Source organism: Oreochromis niloticus, linkage group LG3 (assembly GCF_001858045.2).
Source record: "Oreochromis niloticus isolate F11D_XX linkage group LG3, O_niloticus_UMD_NMBU, whole genome shotgun sequence".
Classification (NCBI taxonomy): Eukaryota; Metazoa; Chordata; class Actinopteri; order Cichliformes; family Cichlidae; genus Oreochromis; species Oreochromis niloticus.
The window spans coordinates 52,214,316-52,239,788 of record NC_031967.2 but is presented as its reverse complement, the minus strand read 5'-3'; the positions used below and the strand labels follow the sequence as shown (position 1 = coordinate 52,239,788).

At 41.7% G+C, this 25,473-nt stretch overlaps 3 protein-coding genes and 1 non-coding gene across 14 annotated transcripts in view; 2 read left to right on the top strand and 2 right to left on the bottom strand.

The window, feature by feature from the left end:
* LOC102077956 (CXXC-type zinc finger protein 5) overlaps positions 1-9,551 on the bottom strand; it is an 18,144-nt gene extending 8,593 nt beyond the window's left edge. For 2 of the 7 annotated variants that reach the window (XR_003219378.1, XM_025905931.1), the window contains exon 1: positions 273-1,883. Coding sequence is in view for 6 of the 7 variants with exons in the window: in XM_025905931.1 (XP_025761716.1) it covers positions 273-389 (117 nt within the window). In the remaining variant the exon portion in view is untranslated. The other 5 variants (XM_025905934.1, XM_025905933.1, XM_005459142.4 and 2 more) reach the window with 5 other exon arrangements.
* On the top strand, positions 9,456-16,243 carry prelid1b (PRELI domain containing 1b). Of its 5 annotated transcripts, none has more exons than XM_005459115.4 (6): positions 9,456-9,555; positions 10,930-11,053; positions 11,342-11,567; positions 11,834-11,947; positions 12,520-12,598; positions 13,257-16,243. In XM_005459115.4, the coding sequence occupies exons 2-6, from the start codon at positions 10,962-10,964 to the stop codon at positions 13,346-13,348; spliced, it is 603 nt and encodes a 200-aa protein (XP_005459172.1). In that variant the 5' UTR covers positions 9,456-9,555; positions 10,930-10,961; the 3' UTR covers positions 13,349-16,243. The 5 variants fall into 5 exon arrangements, with proteins under 5 accessions (XP_005459172.1, XP_005459171.1, XP_005459173.1 ...); XM_005459114.4 differs by lacking the exon at positions 9,456-9,555 and adding an exon at positions 9,571-9,706; XM_005459116.4 differs by lacking the exon at positions 9,456-9,555 and adding an exon at positions 9,733-9,994.
* Positions 10,090-10,161, top strand: trnag-ucc (transfer RNA glycine (anticodon UCC)). The gene has a single exon. It is a non-coding gene; the product is annotated as a tRNA-Gly (tRNA).
* On the bottom strand, positions 16,083-25,473 carry spp120 (seminal plasma glycoprotein 120). Its single transcript, NM_001279646.1, is given in 19 exon segments — positions 16,083-16,242; positions 17,540-17,632; positions 18,428-18,590; positions 18,708-18,953; positions 19,041-19,192; positions 19,353-19,540; positions 19,634-19,765; positions 19,877-20,076; positions 20,230-20,292; positions 20,393-20,480; positions 20,604-20,760; positions 20,982-21,216; positions 21,344-21,473; positions 21,604-21,715; positions 21,864-21,935; positions 23,154-23,378; positions 23,668-23,759; positions 24,795-24,870; positions 25,407-25,473. Coding segments are annotated over 17 exon segments (2,394 nt in total). The 5' UTR covers positions 24,841-24,870; positions 25,407-25,473; the 3' UTR covers positions 16,083-16,242.

Below are 25,473 nucleotides of genomic sequence, written 5' to 3'. Positions count from 1 at the left end.
GGATTGGACTAATGAGAAAGCGTATTGACCGAACAATCGACTAGCTGACCCTGAGATCGGCGCCCTCGCAGCAGAGCAGCGATGGGTTCTGTAATTGATGCCTACCTGGATGATCTAATTGAGCTTTTGGCATGCCAACACTTAATGACCCAAGGGCGGTTTCAACAGTAACCTTCTAAATTTAATTTGATTTAACCTTCGCTTCACCTGCTCCTTCTCCAGCCCTGCACTGTGAGACCCACATGGATGCAAAAGTTTACACGTCAACTCACCTGTCCCTGTCCGCTGTAGCCATGGTGATTCGGGTGATGGTGCGAGGGGGCTGAGCTTCTCTGGAGCATCGAGGAGAGGTCACTCTCCACACACACGCCACTAGTCATGCCCGACATGACCTCACGCACACATATACATATAAGTGCACGCACACACGCTCACTCACACACACTCAGGTGGGCTTTGTTGCACAGGAAGCTAGTTAGTTCTGCGTGGTCACCACGTTTTGCTCTGAAAGTAAAAAGAAAAGGCCGGTGAAGGTGCTGCATTCAATAAAGAAAACCCTCACTCTCGTGGATCATCTTTTTCAGGCTCAGCAACAAGATTTTTTGTGGTTTTAGTCCCACAAATAATCTACAGAGAGTATTTTAAAGCAGCTGATTGATTGGTCTATTAAGTCTGCAGGCCATTACCCTCAGTTATTCACTTCTAATGTGACCCATAAACCTGGAAAGTAAAGCCGTCAGAGGACATGAAAGACCGACTATCCTGTGAGGGCAAGCGAGGGGTCAGCTAACATCTCAGGAGAGAAAACCTGAAAAAAACAAAAAACAAAATGCAAGTCTTGGGAGTAAATCCAGTGAAGAAATCCCTTAAGCCTGCATTCCCTCTGAGGTTCAGCAGGGGGCGACTGCTCATACCTGCAAAAAGAAGTCTAACTGTGTAGAAGTCTGATTCTAAGTCGATGTCTGACCTCGGCTAATGCCTTCCTAATGAATTTAGGAAGGAAGGAAATTTAGTCGAGAATAAGATCAACTCAAATCATCGCATCAACAGCTCACTTGGTTTCAAAAACCATGATGGCAGCACACAAAACGCTCCAACAAACTACCTGGTGACATCACGGTGGCTGCGTCTTATCTTTTATATGGAGATGGTGATGACACAAGGCTGCAAACAAAAGAGGAAACAAAGAACAAGCTGCCATCTTCCTCTTCTTCAGCTTCCTTTGTGGAATTCCCTTTTCCTCAGGTGATGACGTGCCCCTGAGCAAGCAAGCGCCGAATCCCCACCAGGGACACCACAACATCCGACATCAAGTGAACCGAGGTCACTATTTGTAGCTCGTCAGCGTCTGTTTCAAGGCCAGGTCGTGACCCCATGCTTCCATGGAGGGCACTCAATAGGCAAAAAAGTTCACGTAAGGCAGATCTCAGGTCCAAGCAGAGGCCTTGAAATATCAGAAAGGGTGGAATAATCTGATTATAAGTGACCTCTGACCTCTCGGTGTGCACATACACAAACTCACACACACACACAAATGGGTCCAACTGTAAAGGAGTCATTGCCATTTGTGAGCGTGTGCAGAATAAATGGGCTGCAAACGTGTGAGCTTGGAAATGTGTGTGCGTGGAGAAAGAAAGGGACTGAAATTGTGTGCCTGTGTGTGTGTGTGCCTGTGTGTGTGTGTGTGTGTGTGTGCGTGTCTATGTGAAAAGAATTGAATGTGCGCAGCCTCAAATGTGTGTGTGTGTGTGTGTGTGTGTCCGTGCGCTCTGCTCTGCGTGCGTGTGCGCAGCCAGTGTGTGTGCGTCAAGCCTGTGTGTGTGTGTCTCTCGCAACATCCCCCCCCTCCTCACCACCACCACTCTCCCACTCCCCCGAGGCGTAACTAATTACCCTGTCTGGTCAACCGGGCTGGCGCGAGCTCCGACAGAAGGTCATGGTGGCCACCGGCCGCGAGGGGGGAAAACGGCTCTCCCACGCGACACATTAACACCTCCCCTCCTTCCTCCTCCCTTCCCTCACCCCCCTCCGGCACAGCACGAGAAAGGAAAAGGAAGGAGGGAAGGGAGGGGAAGAAGGAGGGGAGGGTGAGTGTGGGGGGGAGGAGGGGAGGGGGGTCAATCAAAAAAAAAAAAAAAAATAGCCAGACTCGATAACGAGCGGTAAATACCGTGAACACAGCATGCAGTCCGACAGAGAGAGGAGGAGTAAACGAGAAGATGGACGGCGCTTGCTGCTGCTGCTACTTACCGGGCCCGCGAGGAGGAGGAGGTGGTGGAGGAAGAGGGTGATGAGAAGAAGAGGAAGAAGGAGGAGAAGAGGAAGAAGACCGTCTGGGAATTAGCCCGCCACGGATCATGGCTGGCGGGAAGGAGACAGAGAGAGAGAGGAGAGGAGAGGAGAGGAGGGGTAGGGGGGAGAAAGGAGCACCGGGAGGGATTTGTCGGTCTGTTGGTACCGAGGAGAGGAGGAGGAGGAGGAATGGAGGAGGGGGGGGTAACGGATAACGGGGGGCGGATGGATAATCACCTGGGCTTGGCACAAGCGAGTGCGAGGCAGGGAGAGAGAGACACAGAGAGAGAGAGAGAGAGAGGCGTTAAATTAGCCCGGGTGAGGCGAGGAGGAAGCAGCTCTGTGGAGACCCTGCAGGGGTGGGAAAAAGAGACGAGCTCGAGGAAAGGAAAAAAACGGCACCATGGGAAGAAAGGAGAAGGACGGGGTGAGGGAGGGGGTGGGGGTAGGGGGTGATGAATAATGGCGGAGGTTATGAACGGATACGTGCGTCGTTCTCGCGACAGAGTGAAGGGAGCGAGGGAGGGTGGTGGCAGGGGGTACACACAACGCTGATGTTCAGTAACAGGGAGGGGAGGTGTGTGTGTGTGTGTGTGTGTCTGTGTGTGTGGTGGCTTGTGCCCTCCGCCGTGTCTCCTGTTGTCAGCGGCGCCCGTGGCGACGTGCCGTGGCGTGTGCGCAGTGTGAACGGTCTGATTGGCACTGAGGCGAGGTGAGGCGAAAACAGGAGGCGCGAGACCCTGCAGATGATTGGCTGCCTGCCGGTAACAGAGAGAGAGATGGAGAGACCTTAGTAACCACATGGAGAGAGAGAGCTGAGCGAGGAAACACTGAATGAATTTACTCGCTATTTTTGTGACAGTGTGGATGATTTTAACTGAGTCCAGTGACTTTGTTGGATTGCTGTTGTATTATTAGTGTGATTGTTTACTACATTTTTGTTAATGTGGGCTTGTTGGACCCAGACGTGCCCACATTTAAAGAGGTCAGAGGGCAAAGTTATCAGAATGTTGTGGTCGTTACTCAAAAAGTTTAAAGCGTTAAACATTACTTGTTACTTTCCTTAAAAGCAATGCAGTGTGTTGCTTATTTACTCTCCAGAGAAACTAATTTGGTGCCTTACCTGTTACTTTTGCTTAACTCTGTAACATGAACTTAAACACACTGTCACATAACATGATAACAATATAAACTTGAGGCTACAGTTCCACGCACCACCACAAACCCCTATCCTAATCATATATGCTAATGAGAATATACATATGATTTTTTGTATAGTACGAACACAAAACCAACAACAACAAGCAAACTGAAGTGACTGCTGGTGCGTATAAAGCACCATTCTGCTCAGTCTGAGGAGTTATTTCAAGCACACCTTGTCTAACAATTGCACACACACACACACACACACACAGGCTCATCAGGTACGGTATCTTGCCCAAAAATATTTTTTACATAAAGAGTAGAGCAGCCAAGGACAATGACCAACCTGCTCTTCCTCTCCGCTACAGCAGCAAAGCAGCTTTGCATTGACTCAGAATCAAACCCGTATCAACTGCTCTAACTACGGCTGCAACGATTCATCGAGTAATTCCAGTAATTTGATTATAAAACTCTTGACACAGAGAGTGCTTCATTTAACACATGACTCTGCAGTATGCCGATGTGTTAAATCAGCGGTCCCCAACCGTTTTTGTGCCACGAAGCGGTTTATGTCCGACAATACTTTCACGGACCGGCCTTTAAGGTGTCGCGGACAAATATAACAAAATAAAACCAGTACCGGTACCCAAAAAAAGAAGATTTATTCATAACACACAGGAAAAAACCCAGGGAAACCGAGTTAACGATAAAAATGATTTAAAAAATAACGATAAAAAACAATAAAAACCCTGAAAACAGTACATTTCACACTCAAGCCTCAACTGTCACGGCCCGGTACCAAACGACTCATGGACCGGTGGATTGGGGACCGCTGTGTTAAGTGATGAAAAGACAAGCATTTCACTCACATTTGTAACTAAAAACAGCTCTGCAGTAGGAATGTATTTAGGAGCAGTGCATGAATAAAACTTCTGAAAACATTAAGCCCACACAGCCCCCAGTTTTAAACAAAAACACAGATAACATAGCAGCAGTGATGATGGAGATGGTAAGCTCAAACTGAGTAAAAGAAAGTGTTTCTAGTGTTTAAAACAGAGGCCCTGTTCCTGTAATCACCATTAAAACCTTAACTGGGAAAAAGCTAGCGGGAGTCCTTCATCAAACCACCTGATCAATAAACTTCAAAATGAAGAAAAGGAAACTTTGTAGCTGTTCCCTCCACCACTGTTTGTTTTACACAGCAAAAAGTCTGCAGTAAGCCTCCAGGAGGTGTATTCAAATTTTACATGGAAGCAATACCTCCAGCAAATAGTGGTGACTCTAAAGGGGGGCATGGGGTGTACTAGACCAGATTTATTTCAAGGCTTTCGTACCATTTTTCAGATTGAAAGTGGAGTAATATAAAATATTTTATCAATTAAACTGGATTCATGTTTAAAAATATAAAAATAAAAGCTTGTTACACAGGCCAATAAAAATGTACATGGGCAACTCTGAGCCACTGACGTGAGGGTTGTTGTTAGGTTGGACACTGAATTATTACTAATATTAGTTAACGTCTATATCATCATAGCGTCTGTTTTCCGCAGGACAAAAAGTTGCCTCCTCAGACAGCCTTGCAAGAAAACAGAGTAAAGGTATGCTTTAGTTTCGATTGCGTATATATCTTATTTTATTTGACTTTGCCCTTTGACCATACTTGAGATTATTTATATATTTCTTGAATTTAAGAAAATGTTTTCAGTATGACATGTGCATCCAATCAAAGGGTTTAGTTTTTTTTTTTTTAATAAAAAAGATATTGTATGCAGTTAAACTTTAAAACATTGCAATTTCTAAAATGTAAACTAATATGCAGTTCATTCTGAAAGACCTGTGGGGTTTTTTTCCCTTTGAATGGGTTTTATTGCTCATTAATAAGACAAAAGCATTTTTATCCGATTAAAAGACGGACTAACTGATAACTAACTCGATTATCAAAATAATCGATAGCTGTGGCCCTAGCTTTAACCAGTATACCACCAATGCTTAAAAATACAGGTCAAATGGAGGCTCCAGTGTCCACGCCTAATTCCTCATTACTGCCTTTGTTACCTGTTGCAGTTCAGGCTCTGGCTGCTGGGCTCAGGTCTGCATGCACTCAGCTTTGATGTCACTCTAGGATCTTCGCTAGCTTTGTGTTATTATTGTTTGTGCAGATACCTGCTGAGGACAAAGGTTGCGTTAGTAGCACAATGCATTTTTTGACACAATTTGCATGCTCTTGTTTTTTTGTACATTGACAATAAAAGCTTAGAACTTAATTCCTCTAAAAAATCACTTTAGCAGAACTAGTCCTCTCAAAAATAATTATGTATTACACATTGCTTGGTACATTCTCTCTAGAGAAAATCCATGTCCTAATGAAGAGACACATATGATCTTTCTTATAGTACGAATACAAAACCAACAACAAAAGCAGACTTCAAAGTAAGTGTCACTGTAATTCTACTGTAGCAACAGAAATAGCCAGTGTGCTACTCATATTGTGCTTTTCACTCAATTGGAGCTCTAAATTAGCTTTTCACACCAAGTAACAGACATTCAACATTTACATTCAACATGTTACACAACATTGTTTAACATTTGCACTCACTCATATGAAAGCATTAAGGTTCAATATATTACCCAAGCTCACTTAGATATGCAGAGTAAACAGAGTAACCACTCACTCACTGATAGGTAAACGACCCACTCTTCCTCCTGAGTTACAATCTCAAAACAGTTTTGCTTTGGCCAGGAATCACACCTATGGCAACTGCTTGGAAGGCAACTAAGCTAACTATACATCCAGTGCTGAAACATACAGATAGAAACGGGACATACAACAGTGCAAGGCGAACTGCTAATTACTGTCTTTGTTACCTTTTTAAGTTCAGGCTCTGGCTGCTGTGCTCAGCTTGCCGTACACTCTTGGCTACATTTGTTTTAGCATGCTGTCTGTGCAGGTGCTTGCACAGACAAGGTAACACATGCTAAAAGTTGTGTTGGCAATAAAATGTAGTTGTTTTGTGACCCAGTTTGCGCTTTACCATTACAGTCCTGTCTTTTTATGCAATTTATGCTTTTTCTTTGCTTTATGTGTTTTTGTGTACATGTAAATGAAGCATATGAAAGACTCGTTTTTTACATTTACACATGAAAAAGGAAAACAGAGATGTTGTCTTGCGATGTTTTCGCCTTTATCTACTTTTTTAAAGTCAGATTAGGGTTATATGTTTGTTTGGGTCTTGACAATGCTTGAGATGGGTTTTTTTTGTAGTTTTATGTGGATGGGGGTATTTGATTTAAATGGGGGGTCATAATTAACCGTGTACGTGTGGATGAAGACAAAGGCAACTGCAACCCAAGAGGTGGGCTCTTCACCGTGTTTTTTTTCAGCATCTAGTCATTGATCTAAAGGATACTTTAGGACCCATCACTTATCCTAATTACCCTATTAACTTTACAACACAGCTGAATCTATAATGCTGACAGAAAGAGGGGATAATTGTAAAATGCCAACATGTTCAGTTGTTATGTTATGTTTGCGAGATAACATATGTTATGTTATGTTATGTTATGTTATGTTATGTTATGTTGTTTGCGAGATCTCGCAAAACTTCGAACTGGTGGGTAACAGACATCTCCAAAAACGTTGGAGCACTTTTGCAAATATGTGATGTCTTGATAAACCGAGCAGATATTTGAGGTTTACATAGCTACATTCTCGCCTGAAAATATCTTATAAGTTTATTTTGTGACCCAGAAAGAGTAATATTAAAACTAATTAGCTGCCGCCATTGTTAGAAACTGGAATTGGCTGGGCCATGCTATGAATTCTGGGATAGGGTTGGGCCACGAAGGACGCATTTGGAGCAGCCTTCGAATTGGGCCAGCCTTCGTTGCCTGGATCGTCAGCTTCAAGCTGGCAGCCTCTGAAGGATGCGGCCTATTTTGCGAGATCTCGCAAACGTTTTGCAAGATCCCGAGTTACTTTTGTAAAGTTCATCTTCATTTTTTTCCCTCCCATGTCCCTTGCCGGGCTCTGTAGTTTTTCCTTTTTTGTGTTTTTTTTTTTTTTTTTTTTTCCAGCGCATTGTGTTCTGCGTCCTGATTGGCTGTAGACCATTGTCATGTTTGTAAGTTTTCGGCCCAACAAACAACAATGTCTATGAAACGTTTTGCACCATCAAAGACACCTGCGGGTGCCTTTGGTTTCATTCTATAATACTGGACTTATTTTACTATGAAGGTTTGAACTTTGAGAGTCTTTAAAAAAGAGAGAGAAGTGTGAAAATGTTCATGCCTGTCTGAGAAAAGCGTATAAAGTGTGTAGTGAGGGGTTTTACAGCCTTCAAACATCTATAATAATTGGAAAAAATAAAGTTGGCTACTTCACAGATTTCACCTATTGCAGGTTATTTTTAGAACGTAACTACCGCGATAAACAAGGGACCACTGTACTGCATAATTTATTGAGAATTTTTCAGAAAAACGATATTTCCCCATTGGATAAGCAGAAGGGAATGGATGAATGGATAATATTTCACCATTTTACTAGGGTGAACAACAGTCCTCTTTTTTGCACTTGTTGACTTGTAAAAGCCTATCGTTTAAATATGTCAACGTTTTCTTTAAGCAAACAATATTATTAAAGTTTAATGACTGAGCCAAGTGTCCTCTTTTTGGAAATCAAAATATGGTCACCGTAATTTTACAAGAAAAGTTTGCTTCACTTTATGGGGCGCAGCCCATATTATTGAGTCATTTAACCTGGACTGAATTGAAGGTATTTTACCAGACAGGAGACACTCCTTTCCTGTGCAGCTCTTTTGGAAGTTATGTTTGAACAGTGGTTGTGAAAGAAAAAAATTCTTTCTTAGAATTTCTTAAACTCTTCTTGTATTTTTAATCAACAAGATGAAGTGTAGGTATTCAGGGCCAGCTTATGTGATAGGAATTCCCTGGTAAGTGCAGGGTATCAAGCAAGTACAGGGGATCAATCACAGCTTTTGGGTTGTCTAGACTAAAATAATAAATTTTGCTCTACAAGGGCCTGATATCCATTTACAAGGACATTATACTGCAAGTGTTCTATCGAAATTTAAAGTGAATGTCCTCATGTGTGGATCTACTTTTTCTCAGAAACAAAAATCAGGTAAAAAAAAAAAGATATCTGGTATTTCTGTATTTTTACATTCATCAGGTCCCAATCAACCCAAATAGCAAAGAGAAATTTAAAATGCATGCCATGAAAGAGTTCGGGTCTTAGGAGGTTAAGTTGCTTGAAGACGTTTCACCTCTCATCCGAGAAGCTTCTTCAGTTCTAAGGTCAAATGTTGGAGAGTCCCAGATTTAAGCCCTATGGACCGCTTAATGATCCTCTACCTAATCACACAAGCCAAGATGTGAAAACAAGTGTAGGTCCCAATCAGCCAAGGAACCCTAGCCCCACCCTATCATGTGATTTCCTGAGGCTAGAAGGCGCAGGATGTGAGTGGGTGTTAAGGTGTCTGGGAAGGGATCTCAAAACTGGAGTATATATAGCAGACAGTTGGTGTCGTAAGCCACCACCTCTGTTCAAAGATGGTTGTTCTGTATTGTGATGCTCTCTATCTAAAACCACTTTGTGTTCATGTATGCAAAGATTCCTGTATGATGCATTGTTTTGCCACACGTAATTACTCGCCCTTCCAAACAATTGAACTTAAGTGTTCCTATCACTTCATATAAAATCAAGCACTGAGGCATGCAGACTGATTCTACAAACGTGTGAAAGAATGTGTCACTCTCAGGAGCTCCGTGAATTCCAGCGTTGTGCTGTGATAAGATGCCACCTGTGCAACAAGTCCATTCATGAAATTTCCTCACTACTAAATATTCCAGTCAGCTGTTAGTGGTATTATAACAAAGTGGAAGAGATTAGTAATGATAGCAACTCAGCCACGAAGTGGTAGGTCATGTAAATTGACAGAGTGAGTGCACAGAGGGCACCAAATTTTTGCAGTCGCCACAGACCTCCAAACTTCATGCGGTCTGCAGTTTATGTGGATTTAGCCGTGAACCGTTTACCAAGCAGCGCGACCTGATTTCTGCTTGTCTAGTCTGCCATCTGGTGGAAAAGGGCGGTAGGTGCAGGTATGACCGCCTGGCTCCACTTTTTTTCTTCTTTGTTTCTGTCTCAAATAAGCAGCTGCTACAAAGAAACCCCTGAACTACCCCGCTGCAGTGTTTTATCCATGCCGGCCTCCCTCACAGTCCGCCGGGCTTTGAGAAACACGCTCTTTAGGTACGTCCGTTACTTGGCTAGCCGCAGCTGTTAGCTTCCTCAGCAGCTACAACAGCCTGCGACGTTAACGTTAGACGGTGTTTGTGCTTGCAGCCGCGGACGCTGACTTCAGCATCCAGATTTTAAAAAAAGCCGATGACGAAGCAGCGACCTTATATCCGCGTTAAATAGCTAACTAAGTAGCTTGAGCCTGCTGGTGAAGTGCGGTTATAAAACAAAAGGATTGGCAATGCTGGCCTCGAGCTGTAGCAGCAAACCTAACAACGGTCGCAGCTTACAGCTTTAACAGTAAACAAATGCTATGATGAAAAACAATGCATAGAAATGTTGGTGTTGTGTTAATGTCAGGATAAGTGAGTGTACTTTCCCCGTTAGTGATGTGAGCGTTGGTGGTATAGTGGTTAGCATAGCTGCCTTCCAAGCAGTTGACCCGGGTTCGATTCCCGGCCAACGCAAAGTTATTTTTCATTTATGTGTCAACTTTAGATTCTACTGTTAACAATTGCATATTTAAAATATTTAAAAACGTGCGCACCCCCATGGTTTTCATTTGGTGTCTGAAAAAACTAGTGTCTGAAACTTTATTTTGGGTAAAAGCTTTTTGTGGTATGAAAATTAAAGTCAGTTAAACACGCTGTTAGATTTTGAAGCTTCCCAGATTTTCAGCCACTAACGCAGGCACAATCAGCTGTCTATGTCCTATTAATGGGGACTTTGGCATGACTGTCCTATCCTCTCCTGCTTGCCGTGATCATCTTCAGTGAGTGCTCATAGCAACGGGAACAGAAATCTTATTCTAAAAACTTAAACATGAAGAGGAACTCATGACACTAAATGGTAAATGGCCTGTATTTATATAGCGCTTTACTAGTCCCTAAGGACCCCAAAGCGCTTTACATATCCAGACATCCACCCATTCACACACACACACTGGTGATGGCAAGCTACATTGTAGCCACAGCCACCCTGGGGCGCACTGACAGAGGCGAGGCTGCCGAACACTGCCGCCACCGGGCCCTCTGACCACCACCAGTAGGCAACGGGTGAAGTGTCTTGCCCAAGGACACAACGACCGAGACTGTCCAAGCCGGGGGCTCGAACCGGCAACCTTCCGATTACAAGGCGAACTCCCAACTCTTGAGCCACGATCGCCCCTAATACAAAATACTAATACAAAATATATTAAAAAAATATATAACTTGTCTCTTGTGTTGTTCCTGCAGCTGCTGAATGAGCTCTGTTAGTACATACCGACATGGGGAGGTATTTCTACAGCGAGGTGGACATTAAGAGCCCGTGGCATCAGGTGCTGGCTGCCTTCTGGCAGCGCTACCCAAACCCATACAGGTAATTAATGATTGTTTCATTAATAGCGAATATGCAAAGTCATTTCTCATCAATGAATCCGATATTTTTTCCTTATAAAACAGTGAAAAATGTCACCTTATTATCTAGTACAATAAAAGAAAAAACACAGTCCATTTTCTGTGGACAAGTGGACTAAATCTTAGTGTATTTTATCTTGACTGCATCGATCCTGGGTGTTGTTTGGAGAGCTTCAGTTTTTTAAACAATAAAAGACATTTAAAAAAAAAAGTGTGTCCTCAAAAATATAAATCTGTTTTGGTGTACCAGCACCCATGTACTCACGGAAGATGTCCTGTACCGCGAGGTCACCTCCAGCAACCACCTGCTGTCCAGGCGACTGCTGACGAAGACCAACCGCCTGCCAGGCTGGGCAGAGCGGGTCTTCCCCATGCACATGGCTCGGGCGGTCTACGTCCTGGAAGACTCTATCGTGGACCCACAGGCCCACACGCTTATCACCAAGACCTGGAACCTGAACCACAACACGCTGATGGTGAGATGCGCTCTGATTAGATCACTGTGGTTAATTAACCGTTCATATCGATGAACGGTTCATATCAACTCAAAGAAGTCCAGACGCTTTTCTTTGCAAACTCCTTTGACTACGATGACCTGGATGACTGAGAACCTTCACAGACATAAGGCCTCTTATAGTCTGGTTGGTTTTGACGTCTTCAGTATTTAACTGGAGTTGAATAGAACTTTGTGTTTGGAGAAAAAAATGACTTCTTTGTACATTCTTTGTACTCTGCCTCTCAGACTGTTGTGGAGCGGTGTCTGTTTGAAGAGGACCATGGTCGGCCATCTTGGACCAAACTGAGGAGGGAGGCCTGGATCTCCTCAGCTGTATATGGACTGGGTCGGCCCATACAGGTATACACAAACATACAAATGTTTCAGTCATTTGGAGAATTGGCCACACTCAACCTACTATCACTTAAAATATAAAGAACACACCAGTTTCTTTTAGTGTATTTCTAATAAAAGATCCCCAGTAATGGCTGGAGGTGTGGTCACCACTAACTTGATAAAGGCTGCTTAGTTCTCCTTAACGGTCTGCATGTTCTCGATTATCATTTTATTCCATTATTTTTGCAGTTGGGTTGCTTATGTTATGCTTTACATACCTTCATGTTGGATTAGCTGGGATCTTGGTTATTCCTTGGCAACCACAGGTCATTTAGAAAAACCCTGACTAGTTAGCGAGTTGTCACTGGGGAAATTCGTTGCAAAGAGGGTGCTGCACCAAAATCCTATCTGCGATTGGTTTGGTCTCTATCAGATTGTCCACTGTCGCCCATAGTTTGCATGGAAGATGCTGACTTGGCTCTCAAGCCAAGTCAGGATACCAAAACCAACCATGTGACACTTTGTCAGTATCTATATACAGCTAACGTGTAGTGCGGGTGTTTATCTTTGAGTAATTCTTTGTCTTTCTGCGCCAGGAATTCGGTCTTGCCAGGTTTAAAAGTAACCAAGCTAAAGCCATGAGAGGGCTGGAATACTCTCTCTCCAAGCTACAGAGTAAGTCACAAAGACATGCACACACACATTTGTATTACACCTCTGAGGGCTTCACCAAAACCTAAGCTTAGATACCATTGGAGTTCTTTGTTTTTGTACAAAAGTCCTGAAAGTGGAAAAAGAAACCCACTTAAAACCAAGAAAACAAATATTAGCCATTTACTATTACAAAACTGCTGTTTTTCTCCCTTTATAAGGGAAATCATCATTTAATAACTATGGTTTTTATTTTCTCTGATCATCTTTGTCTAACTAAACTTTTATAGCATTTCATTAAATTTTGTTACTGTATTGCACACCTTTGGTGCTGCCTTAGATTGGTGTCAAATTTTTCAGCGATTTTTAGATTTGGTCACAGGATTCACAATTTTTTTTTATTTAAAAAAATATGAATAGCAAATGTCATATGAGTCTTATCTTTTGACTTTTTTATGTAGATGTAGTTTAGATCAGCCTGATTTCCGGTCATTAGTACTGAAACCTTAGATCGTATATAAAAGACGGCGGTACACTCCGGGTCTGAGAAGTGTGCATTTTCTTTTCGTTTTCAACCTTATACTTATTTTCAGCTTCATTACGCTCATATTCAGTTTATTTTTCACTTCAGGGCCCAAATCAATGTGACAGTTCCTCATTTTCTACTTTTATTTATCCACAGCTAGTGACCAGGGAGAGTCATCGGAGAAGCAGAAGCCCCTCCCACAACAAGCCACGCCCACCCCCAACCCGAAACCCAAACAGTTTGTCTGAACCTCAGTAGGAACATAAAGCCCACGATGGCTCGTCTGAACAGCAGCACTAAAACGGTGGGGCATTCACTCATCCTCAGCTCTGATTGGTGACTCATTAGCTGATGCTGATTACTTTTCATAGTCACCAATCAGAGCAATGAACTACAATAATTCCCAGGATTCTTTGGGACTGATTTAATCATCGTAGTAAAGTTTTAGTAAATTTAATTTTTATTTTTTGAAGTTAGCGGTTTGTAAATTGTCAGTTATGTAATGTAAACAGGATATTAAGAAGTTAATAATTTAAGTTTATGTTGACTTTTCTTATCTTTATTTTTATATTTTTATATGGAAATAGTTTTTTATCTTATTTTGTAGAATTCTGTGAATGATTATTTTCATCTTGGATTTCTTTGGGACCTCCTACAGTAAATGTTTTAAGAGATTTTCTATCAATAGGAACGGGTTTACATCAGATTCAGGTAGTTTAGAATCAGACTGTTGTAGACATGCATGTTTTATACTATTCATATGTCAGTTTAGGTAGATGTTTGTTTTCTGGTGGTAAGCTTCTGATCTTAAAATTCCAATAGATTTATGTTCTGGATAATTGGCCAACCTATTGAGACCAAGGGGCAGGATCAGAGTTGAGTTTTGTTTTGTCTCATGCTAAAGAAGATGTTGTGTTTTAGATGTAGTCTTATCCATTTTGGCTTTCCCATTTTTCCATTTGGTAGCTCGAAAAAGAAATATTCTGTAAAAAGGGCTGGACCTTAAGCCTAGATGGTTTGTCAGTAACCTGGTGTATGTAATGAAGTTAATATTGCAGCATGCCAAGCTGCATTATGCAAAATCAACCTCTGGGGCTAAAAAAATAAGCTAATGGTAAAGCACTGAACACTGCAGTTTCTCTAATATACACTTTAGACTAGTTCCAAAAGTGAGTTGGTTCCCACAGATGCAAAATGTCAAACTTCACAATAGAAATAAAGATATTTACAGCCTGCTACAAAAAGCTTTTTTTTCTGTCTCTAATTTAATTCAGTCTCTTCTGACTTTCTTATGCCAAATGTAGCCCACATTTGCTTTGTTGTACTTGTTATATATCACTATACACCACACGGGCTACTTTAGGCTCACATCCAGGTCAGAGATTAGCAAGAGCACCAAATTTGATTTGGGATATTTTAGCCATATCAACTGTCCTGCATGTTGGCTAGAAGAGGGGCATCAGTGTTAAAACTACTGTGCACTCTTTGTGTGTTCTATATAATATCTATTCACACATCTTGATGCTGAAGGTTCTAAAATATCTGAACTTTGCCAAGGTATATTGTTCTTGTTAGTGATCAGGATGAACTAATTCACTTCAGTTTTATTTTTGTAGTGCTAAATCACAGCAACAGTCACCTCAAGGTGCTAACATGGTAAAGTAAGCACCTGAAAATAAAAACTCATTGGATTGAATTGACAAATGCTTGTAATGGGAAAGCCTAAGTGAAGATATAAGGAGGAGAACTGTAGATTAACGTGAGTTGGGAAGGTCTCTTGGAGCCATTTCTAAACAACTGCAAATTCCAAGATCATCAGTTCAAGCAGTTTCATCTAAGTACAAGTTATTTGGATGTCTCATTGCTAAGGTCTGAAACAAGATCCAAACTGTCACCCTCAGATGAGAGGAAATTGGTCAGGATGTTCAGGGATCAGCCAGGCTCAAGCCTGCCATGAACAAGAAACTTCTGGAACACCAGCATCAACATCCACAGAGAAGTCGGTTTTAAATCGCCATGGAATGAGAGGGTGATGACCAAGAAACAAACCACTGCTCGAAAAATGACACCTTCAAGCTCGACTGAAATTTGTAGCTGCCCATATAGACAAGCCAAATGCCTTCTGGAGAAAATCTTTGTGATTAGACTAGACAAACGTTGAACTATTTGGCCACAATGACAAGAGGTGTGTTTGGAGGAGTAGGACTGCAGCGGCCGTTAACCTTGCTCTGGGGCAGTTTTTATACTAGTGCTAGTGGTTACGCAAAGTGGATGCAATAATGAAGGACTATCTTCAAATGTTTCAACTTGACAATGATCCCAAACACAAACCAAAACAAAGCAAGATAACAGTAGCTAAGCCAGGTCTTTGCTAGGAAACTAACCAATTTAAATAAACTCTACCAATTCTGCCATAATGACTGGTCAAATATCCAGCCTGAATAATGCCAAAAGCTTGTTGATGGATACCAAAAGTGTCTGGTTGAGGTCAAACTTTCTGAGACATTTAACCAAATACTAGTGAGGTGTAAGTATATATTTGAGTCTATATGCATAGTTTTTGACCCTGTGTGAATTAGAGAAAATTCCAAATAAATTCAAACTTAAGCACCCAGTTCTTGTTTTTTTAAGTAATTAAAGATGTATGCTATACCATCATTCCACTATTGAAAAAGGTCAGTTTCAATAAATTATTTTTAAAAAAACAAATTACCATGACATTCATAATGAGTGTATATAAACCTCTGACCACAACTGTATGTTTAAATGTGGAATGAATGGGTGGTATCTGTAACACTAATATTAGTGAACAACTTTTCATTTTTCATTGTTCCTGTCAGCTTTTTAAAGCCTCTGAATGTGTAATGTATTGCAGGAAATATTCATTAAAGCTGAAATTACTGGTGTTCAAGCTGAACGGTTTCAGAGCAAAAAAAAAAAAAAAATAGAAGTAATGAAATTCTGTAAAAAGACAGACTCTGGTTGGTTACCACACACTTTATTTTTCCATTGTTTAGCAGGAATAGTACAAGTATAAAGGAGATAGATAAAAGCAGCATGTCTCTTGTCTCTGCTGAACACTGTCACATTTAGTCAGCACTCGGTTGGTCAGTCAGTCCATCCAAGTCACCATGGAAACCACCTGAGAAGACAATCAGAGCAAACTGTGACTACTGTTCTTTCTGTTACAGCCCTTGGCTTCTTTTCAGCCAATCATCTCCCACTTCTTCTGTTGGAATCGTCTGTGTTTGAGGATGCCCTCTGCCCTGACGCTGGACTGTCACACTACATACAGTGGTGTGAAAAAGTGTTTGCCCCCTTCCTAATTTCCTATTTTTTGTGTATTTCTCACACTTAAGTGTTTCAGGTCATCAAACAAATTTAAATATTAGACAAGATAACATGGCCCTGTATGAAAAAGTGTTTGTGATTAAACAGAAATTGTCTAACAAACTGAAGCAAGCTAAGAGATCTCAAAAGCAATACAACACACCACGATCCAAAGAAACAGCTGAGAAACAAAGTAGGTGACATCTTTCAGTCTGGAAAGGGTTAGAAAGGTGAGAGCCATTATCCACACATGGACAAAACCTGGAACAGTGATGAACTTTCCCAGGATTGGCCAGCCTACCAAAATTACTGCAAGAGCGCATCAGGAACTCATGCAGGAGGTCACAAAAGAATGATTCTTGACCTCAAGCTGAGGTCATGAACAAATGGCCTGACATTTTCACTTGGGTTCTGCAGGAGGACAATCGTCCAAAGCACATCAGCACGTCCACCTCTGAATGGCTTAAGAAAAACAAAACGAAGACTTTGGAGTGGCCAAAGCCAAGCCCTGAACTGAATCCGATTGAGATGCTGTAGCATGACCTCAAAAATGTGGTTTATGTTTGAAAACCCTCCAATGTGGCTACTGGAAAGATAAGTGGGCCAAAATTCATTCACAGCGCTGTAAAAGGCATTTGCCATTTATGGCAAACACGTGGCTGCAGTTGTTGTTGCTAAGTTTGGCCCAACCAGTTATTAGGTTTAAGGGAGCGATCACTTTTTTCCACAATGGGACATTTAGATGATTTTTAGATTAGATTTTTTTTCCTCTTAAAAATAAACACCTTCATTTAGAAATTGCATTGTGTATTTACTTGTCTTATCTTTGTCTAACATTTAAATTCTTTTGATGATCTGAAACATTTAAGTGTGACAAACCTGAAAAGAAAATAGGAAATCAGGAGGGGTCAGGGGGGACACCTTTTCACACCACAATATAAACTAGGACATTCAGTTCATAGGCAGTAAACTTAACCCCACTAAAAATTTCCAAACAAATCACGCATGTTTCCTCTTTCTGAATTTCTTACTTAAACTTCAATGTTCTCTTCAGCAATAACCGCATTATATATAATGATGGTAAACCACAACAGCAGGTTGTAGCTTACCTAATAAGTCCAGGACACGCTGATGAAGGCTGGAGCTTCAGGTTCATATGTGAAACTGGCAGATCTGTATCTGCGAGCAGCTTTGCTACACGTCTGGAAGTTAAAGACAAAGGAAAATGAAGTCCAGACTTTACAACACCAACAGTGAGCCATTTATTCAGAACTGAAGCCACTGGCAGAAAACATATGACCTTTTGTGTCAAAACCTTCTAATTATACAATTTTTATTGAATCTGATGATAGTATTTGATCAGCATCTGGGTCAATTCATCTTTTAAAAATAATGAACTCTGTTGATGAATAATGAACAGCATCATCATGTTAATGTCTGCTGAAAAGCTGAAGAACTTTATAATGCTAGATGCACTGCACCCATAAACTAACAGCTTGGGCAAATAAGGAAAAAAATCTATTGTGTCATTGACAAGAAAGTCTACCACAATATCTTAGTGCATCATGGAGTCTCTTCTGGACTGAAGCTGAATGGTTGTGGGTACATATACCAACAAGACAATGACCCCAATCATAAGTCAAGTTCTGTGCAGACACTATTTGACCAACAAAAAAGAATGTCAAGTACTGGACCTGATGAACTGGCCAAGCAAAAGTTCAGACTTCAGTGCGAGCTGTCTTTGAATCTATTAAATATTAAATCTGCTCAACAGAATTGAAGTTTTATCCAAGCCAGTTCTCTGTGTATGGCTAGAAACTATTTGGACATCAATAGCAAAAGACACTATGGATGAGGAACAGTAAATAATTCGCTTCAATGCTTGCACATTGGCACACTGAAGAGAAAGCCCTATGTGCAGAGAAATGTCTAATGAAATCAAAAAAGGTGGCCAGATTAGGTAAATTTTTCTATGAACATTTGGCAGTGATGTGTACCGGGATGCAGTTGTTCCCCTGTTTGGGACACAGGTGGAGTTGGCAGTGAAGGAAGATGTCAGCAGAGCCCACAGTGAACCGGAACATGTTGAAGGAGAAGTAAGTGGAGGTTCCCAGTCCGTTTTCCTGCACCTGCACCGTTCGGTCAGCACGGTTTGCACAGCTGTTCATAAGCAGGAAAATAAACTTTGTTCAGGAGTCCATAGAAACAATCATAAGGACTTTTATGAATTAATCTCTGAGCAGCAGCAAGCCGCCACCACCTCTGAGTCTCTCTCACCCATTTAATATTAGGTCGTGTCTTGGAGTGCTGGTGGGTGATGCCTTGTTGGTTGCCCAGCAGGATTTGCTCACCAGAGCAACCATGTTTCCGTCCAGGCCATCAGTTTTCAACTCCATCCAGATTTTCTGGTTCAACTGCAATTCAGTGTTCCACTTCACAAGTTGTGTGCGCCTGGCGTCGGTGTAGGCCTTGATAGTTAGAGTGTAATTCCAAGCTCCAGATGTAATGTGCTGTGCAACAGACCTGCAGAATGCACACATTTACGCTGTTGTTAACATCAACCCCCACATCTTAAAATAATTTAGACAATAGCTAGCAGCCACTACAAACCAGTCTCTGATTCTGAAGGTTGCAGTATTGATGTTTGGCTGACTGTGGACACAGGAGAAGTTGATCTGGACTTGGTCATTGCGAGTGATGACATCGGAAGAGTAATTCTGGCTCCTGATGGTGTTCTGATAGATGATGTAGCTGTTGTTGGCCTGCAGGTTCAAACAATCAGATACTAAGCAAGTTCTTCATTGTTTCATCTTTAACATCTGATACTTTTTAAGAGATTGACTGCCTGGAATAAACTTCAGATGACCAACAATTTTAGAATTCACAGAGGTCAAAGCTTAAACAGCAGGAGATAAAACCCACCGTGACCTCCGTCCCACAGCTGTTGCTGCTGTTGAAGCTGAAGGTCACCATGTGGGTGAGCTCGTCCACCTGACCCCTGCAGGTCGGGTCCTTGAGGTGTAAGGTAGAGTAGTCGATGCCTTTGTCCTCCAGGAGACAACCGACCAGGGTGAGTGAAGCAGAGTTCTGCTTGCAGACCGTTGGATCACCTGAACGTCACAATATCAGTCAGAAAAATCACTGTTAGAACTTTTCCTCCATTATTCAGTCCTGTTGTCATGATGATGTCACAGCTGTCGTACCCAAAGAGTTGTTTGCTTGGTACTTGGAGGCAAAAATGGCCCGACAGAAGCAACGAGTGTCACCACCGACCGTCTTCTCACCACAGAACTCGTGATCGCTGCAGGTCCTGTCCTGACAGAAGGCCTCAGAGGCTACAGAGGAACACACTGATGTATTATCCTGAAAACATGTGAGCTCTAAAAATCCACAGTTCAATTTTTTTTAACAAAGGAGAGCTTATTAAGGTCTTATTAAGGTCTTACAACAGCCGGTCTTTGATGTCCAGCCATCCAGAGTGTGGTCGTGTAGACTGCAGGCTCTGGCGTAGGCCTTCAGGAACTGACAGTTGAGTCCGTCCACTGCAGGATATTTACACAAAGTGTCGGTGCAGGCGGTTATGTAGGGCTCTGGGTCAATGTCACTGTTACAGGAGGAGAAGGGCGCCTCCTTCAGGAGATTACAGCTGTAACACAGATAGAAAAACAAAATTGAAGACAATAAAATAATAATCTGTAATCAGCTGTGTTTATCTTCCATCTATACTGCAGTCGCATGTGATGTACCATGTAATTCACCATAAAAATGAAGCTACAAAACAGAGGATCAGTCTGCTCACCGTTCAGTCACACTGGTGCAGTTGATCGTGCTGTCAGCAGTCTCACTGTACTGCATCTCACAGCTAGGGGGCGACAAACAAAGTTCAGCCTCATTCATACAAACACAGAATATCTGCAACATCAGCAGCAGCAGTCAGAGGGACTCTTGTGATGAGGTCTTACCTGGTGGAGCTGTACTCAGAGAGTCTCAGGTCTCTCAGAGACCTGCTGGAGTTTCCACACAGACCCTCCACAGATGAACCAGCAGGTCCTGCACAGGATCAGGACAGAATGAGTCAGATCAGCATCAATATTCAAACAGCCAATAAATAACAGCAGGTCAAAAAATAACAGCACAGTTTACATTACATGAATTGAACTTTATCTTCTGTACCTTCTAAGCGGATCTGTGCGGTGTCGCCGTCAAAGAAGACAGAGATGGTGAGGTTGGAGAGCGACAGCTTGGCAGTGACTCCAGTTTGGTCCTTAGAGAGCTGCACACCATGAACCAGCTGAGATGAGCTGTTGAGGGTCAGCGTGGAGTCGTTCAGCTGCATCGCAGCAGAGACAAAGTGGAGGAAACACTGAGTGAAACATGCCAAACACACAAACAGGCTGATTTCACAGCAACAACCACTGAGTTCAGCAGCTCTGAAAGAACTGCTTCTAACAGCCCTGAGAAGAAAGATGAGAGGAGACACAGCAGAGGATGAGGGAGGACTTTGGATCAGACTCCACTCTGACACATGAACTGTGGCTGTAGGTCGCTTACCTGAACTCTCCCACCTTGTTCCAGGTGAATGTCATGCCCGTCCACACGCAGCGTCACACTGTCCAAAAAGCTCACATCTTTACGACGCCGGTCATCAAAGTTCCCCTGAACCTGGAAGTCTGGGAGTGACGGAGTCGAGAACAGAGAGTACGCACAGCGATCCTGGATGGAGTTAATCTGGCCGTGCACGTCGATGATGGGGCCGGTCACAGTGCAGGTGGTGTCCAACATGCAGCTGATGAAGGCAGCCAACCACAAACATCACCATGAGTTGCTGCCAAAGAAGGTTACCCCATGGGACCCTCTATTTCTTAAGCTATTTAAAACCTTTTAGTAACAAAATATGAAGAGGAAATATTTACATGTCGTTGCCTTGACAATGCTCCAATGGACCACAACCAGAGGTCTGGAGGGTTGCAGTCTCAGAACAGGTGACACTGGAGCAGATTTGTGGGTTGGAGTTGACCACAGTACCAGGTTTATACACAGTACCTGGGAAGAGACAGAGGCTTCACTTTAGTTCAATAGTTTTCCAACTGCAAGTGAAAACAAAACAGTAACAATCAAATCTTTCAGATTTACATAATCCCAAAGTCACGGTAGGAGTTTAAGATTCACTAACCTGAGTGTCTGCATCCACTGATATCTAAGATATCATCAGTTTGATAGCTCTCTAGAATGTTATTAACCTCTACTTTGTCGATTACAACCTTACTGACCTGACCAGTATAGATCTAAACAGAAACAAACACAGGTAATGTTATAATCACATAGCAGAGACAACTGACATCAAGCTGGAAACAGACACAAATGTTTCCATTAGATACAAAGTATTTAACATATTACATCAAAATGTAATTGTTTATACACACACAGACTCACCACTGGACCAATGGTGTATGCTTCCAAACTCAGAGCTGCTTCTGTCCCAAAGTTGAATAGGGCTAAGGTAATCTGTAAACAGGTTAACAGGAAAGATTCAGATACTGTGAAGAAGTTTCATCTGAAAGTGTTTAGAAAAGCTCAGGTTCACAATATTAGCATTAACATTGGGCCTGTTGAGCTGCATTGCTAAAAACATTTTGAATTTCATAATGGAGTGTTTCCATATGCTATAAAAACTGCAGTAACCAGGTGATTTATATAACCAATCATCAGGCCAATCCTTCTGCTAGTATCAAAAATAGCAGAAAAACTGATTTTTAAACAGACGCGATCATAGGGTGGCTATAGCTCAGGAGGTCGATCCCGGCTCCAGTCTAGATATTAAATCCGAGTTGCTCTCAGATGCATCTATTAGTGTCTGAATGTTGGATAGACAGCAGTGGCTGTGAATGTGACATTGCTTTGAGTCCTCAGGTAGAGTACAAAAACCAATCTGTTACCAATGACTTCCTTCTCATTGCATCCTATGCAATTTGGGTTTCAAAAAATCATTCTACAGAAACTGTTATTATATTTTAGAAAACGTTAGGAAGTCATGTCCGAGGAAGTCAGTCTTGATTTATAGAAAGCTTTTTGCACAATTTACCATGAGGTTGTTTAAATTAAAACTTTTACCTCATGCAAAAAGACATCTTACAGACAGAAAACCACATCTTATCATAATAATAATAGTTAATAATCATGTCTACAGTTGTCACGATGGCTGGTCATGCCTGTGATAACACACTTGGAATATTAAACCCACAGAACGAAAGAACACAGCATCTCTTTCTCCAAATCAGTAAAACGGTGGCTACTCGATAATCCGACATGTTGTCATGTTCTGAAGTGGTATCCATGCAAGTCTCTTTTTTCATGGCCTGTATTGTCTTAACGTGCTTTTGTTTTCGATATTTTATAGTTGCTTTTGATGTTTAATTTGTTTGGTAATGATTATGCATTACTTTTATCATTCACATGCGTTGGTCCTGTCTCCTGTCTATGCTTAGGTGCCTTTGCATCTTTGGTTTTCCTTCACCCTTCAGGTGAAAACTAGCCTGTATGGCTGCATCTGACATACTCATGTTAATTAGTCTACAATGTCCCTTTAAAAAAATAAGAATAAAAAAACCCACACGTCTTTCCGGAATTGTTGGCATGAATGTATGCATCCAACTTTTGGTATAATAACTTCCTTTGATTATTTCAAATTCTGTACAAACCTTGTACAAACAGAGCAGGACTCACCATTGACTTTCTGACCTGCGTGGTTATTTGCACACTGCATCTCAAACTGTTCTGAATCGTTTGTATTTTTTTTCTAATCCATTGATCAAGAAAAGAATCTGCTTGAATTATATCAAAATCTGCTGTCATTGTGTTAGGTGAGCTCCCCACGATGCAGTCGCCTTTATTCTCAGGGTTGTAAAAGTGGTCAAAACAGAACACAATCTTTTGTCTCGTGAAGTTCACCTGTGGAAAATCAGAGACACAACAAATCAAATAGCAAAATATTTTGTGGGTTTTTCTGTCATGTACAGCTGAACTGTTGGTGCTCCGTTTTTAGTCAGAGCTCTCGCTCTGCTTCAGGAAGCTGCATCAGGTGATGTTCACATACTCAGCATCACTGCAGAGGACATTAATGAGACACTGAGCTCTGAACTCTTCACTCAGTCTGCAAACATCATCTCTGCCACAGGTGGAGATTAAACAGCAACAACACATAAAGATCTCCTAAAACATCAGGCTTCATCCTACTCACATAGAGCTGCTCGTACTTCTGTCCATAATACGTGATGGGACATGAGCTGATGTTCAACACTGAAGACTTAGTAATTGTCTGTTTCTGAGCACCTGAAGACACAGAGACACGTGAGAGGTGTGAGCTGCAGCCCGTTAGCTTTTAGAACAAACAAAGGAAGCTTCACGTTCACGCGTTGACTTTACGAAGGGAAAAAAATGTGCTATGACTATGACATCATCATTTAGCAGTTTGTAGAAACAAAGTATTCGTACAAGTTGCCAAAATCTTGGAAAAGGAGGGTAGATTACAAGTTAAACTTGGGGAACTTATATGGACGGGTATAGTAGACTTAACCTTTTTATTACTTACTCACTCTATACTCTCATTTGTAATAGCAGAGCACAATAGCTGCATACTGGATGCAGCGATGGACAGCCGGATAGGTCATGATCAGTCTCATAGCTGGTGTAAAACAACTATTCAAATTATTTTGCTAAAGAAATAGGGTTGATTGGATATATGGAGACTTATGAAGTCTTATCCGTGTTACAGTAGTACATTAACATGTGCTCTCACGACAGGCCTAAACACTGAAGTACAGAAATGTTACTATGTTGTAACTTCAGATCCAGCATTGTATAGCTCAGTTATGCAGAGTTTGGAAAAGAGAATCAAAGCTGTTTTGGTGTGAATATGATGGGTTGATAACATTCAGAGTGCCAGTGAGGCTAAAACAAAGTGTATGAAATACATGACAAGGACTTCCACAAGAAAAACATAGAAACTTAAAGACAAGACAGGGCGTTTGAAAGAGTTCAGGGAGTCGTGTTGAATGTAATTAATGAACCATCAGATTGATGGATGGGTGGATGACAGAGATCTACATCCCATGAACTCTTTTAAAACTGCTTATGTTTGTTTGTATGATTGTTTATTCTAAAATAAAGATAAGAAAGCAAAGATCCCAGGAAAATCTGTCCATGTTTGTCAGATTATCAGCACTTCAAATGTCCTTCACTGTCCCTCCTCACTTCAGGTCATTTGGTCTTTGTTCCTCAGTCTCTGATTATCAGTTCCTCAATACTAATCACCAAATACTCAAGTCCAGTAAGGATACTTTTAAAGTAGCTGTGGTGCATGCTTACCTGCCAGTAAGATGAAGGCAGACAGGAAGAGCAGTGGGCAGAGCATGTTGGAGGGAACCAATCGCCTGACAAAGACCTGAAAGAAAAAAACACAGTTGGACATCTGTGATTGGACAGAAAGTAGCACAAACATCAAATGGTAACACTTGGGGTGATTACTGTACATCATCTGTAAAGTTAGGAAAATCCCAGCAGTCAGGATGTTTGAAATTGTGACTCTGAGGACGTCACACAAACAGACTAACAGAGCAATCATGACAGTGCGATGTAAACATCTCCGTGCTCCTTCAACTGTCAGTAAAGTTTGTCTCCTTGCATCAATTTTCGGCACATTTCCTCTCCAAATTTAAGTTTATTTTCTCATTAAACACCAAACTTCAAAGAAGAGAAACATAAAAATATGAATAAAAAACTGAGTACCATGAGAACCATGAGCAAAAAACAAAAAACACTGAATTTATCCTTTAAAAGGAGGATTTGGAATTTAAAAGTTCTAAAAGTCAGTGTGTGAGTTTTTCCCCACTCCTTCGTTCGTCTGTTATTTATCCCGTTAAAGCCACAGAGCTGCTCGTCAGTGACTCTTTACTGTTCTACTCGTGCAGCTCGTCTTACCTTCTGCAGCTCTGATGGAAGATGAGGAGGGTGGAGGCTGCTGCTCAGGATGCTCTCTGGTGATTGT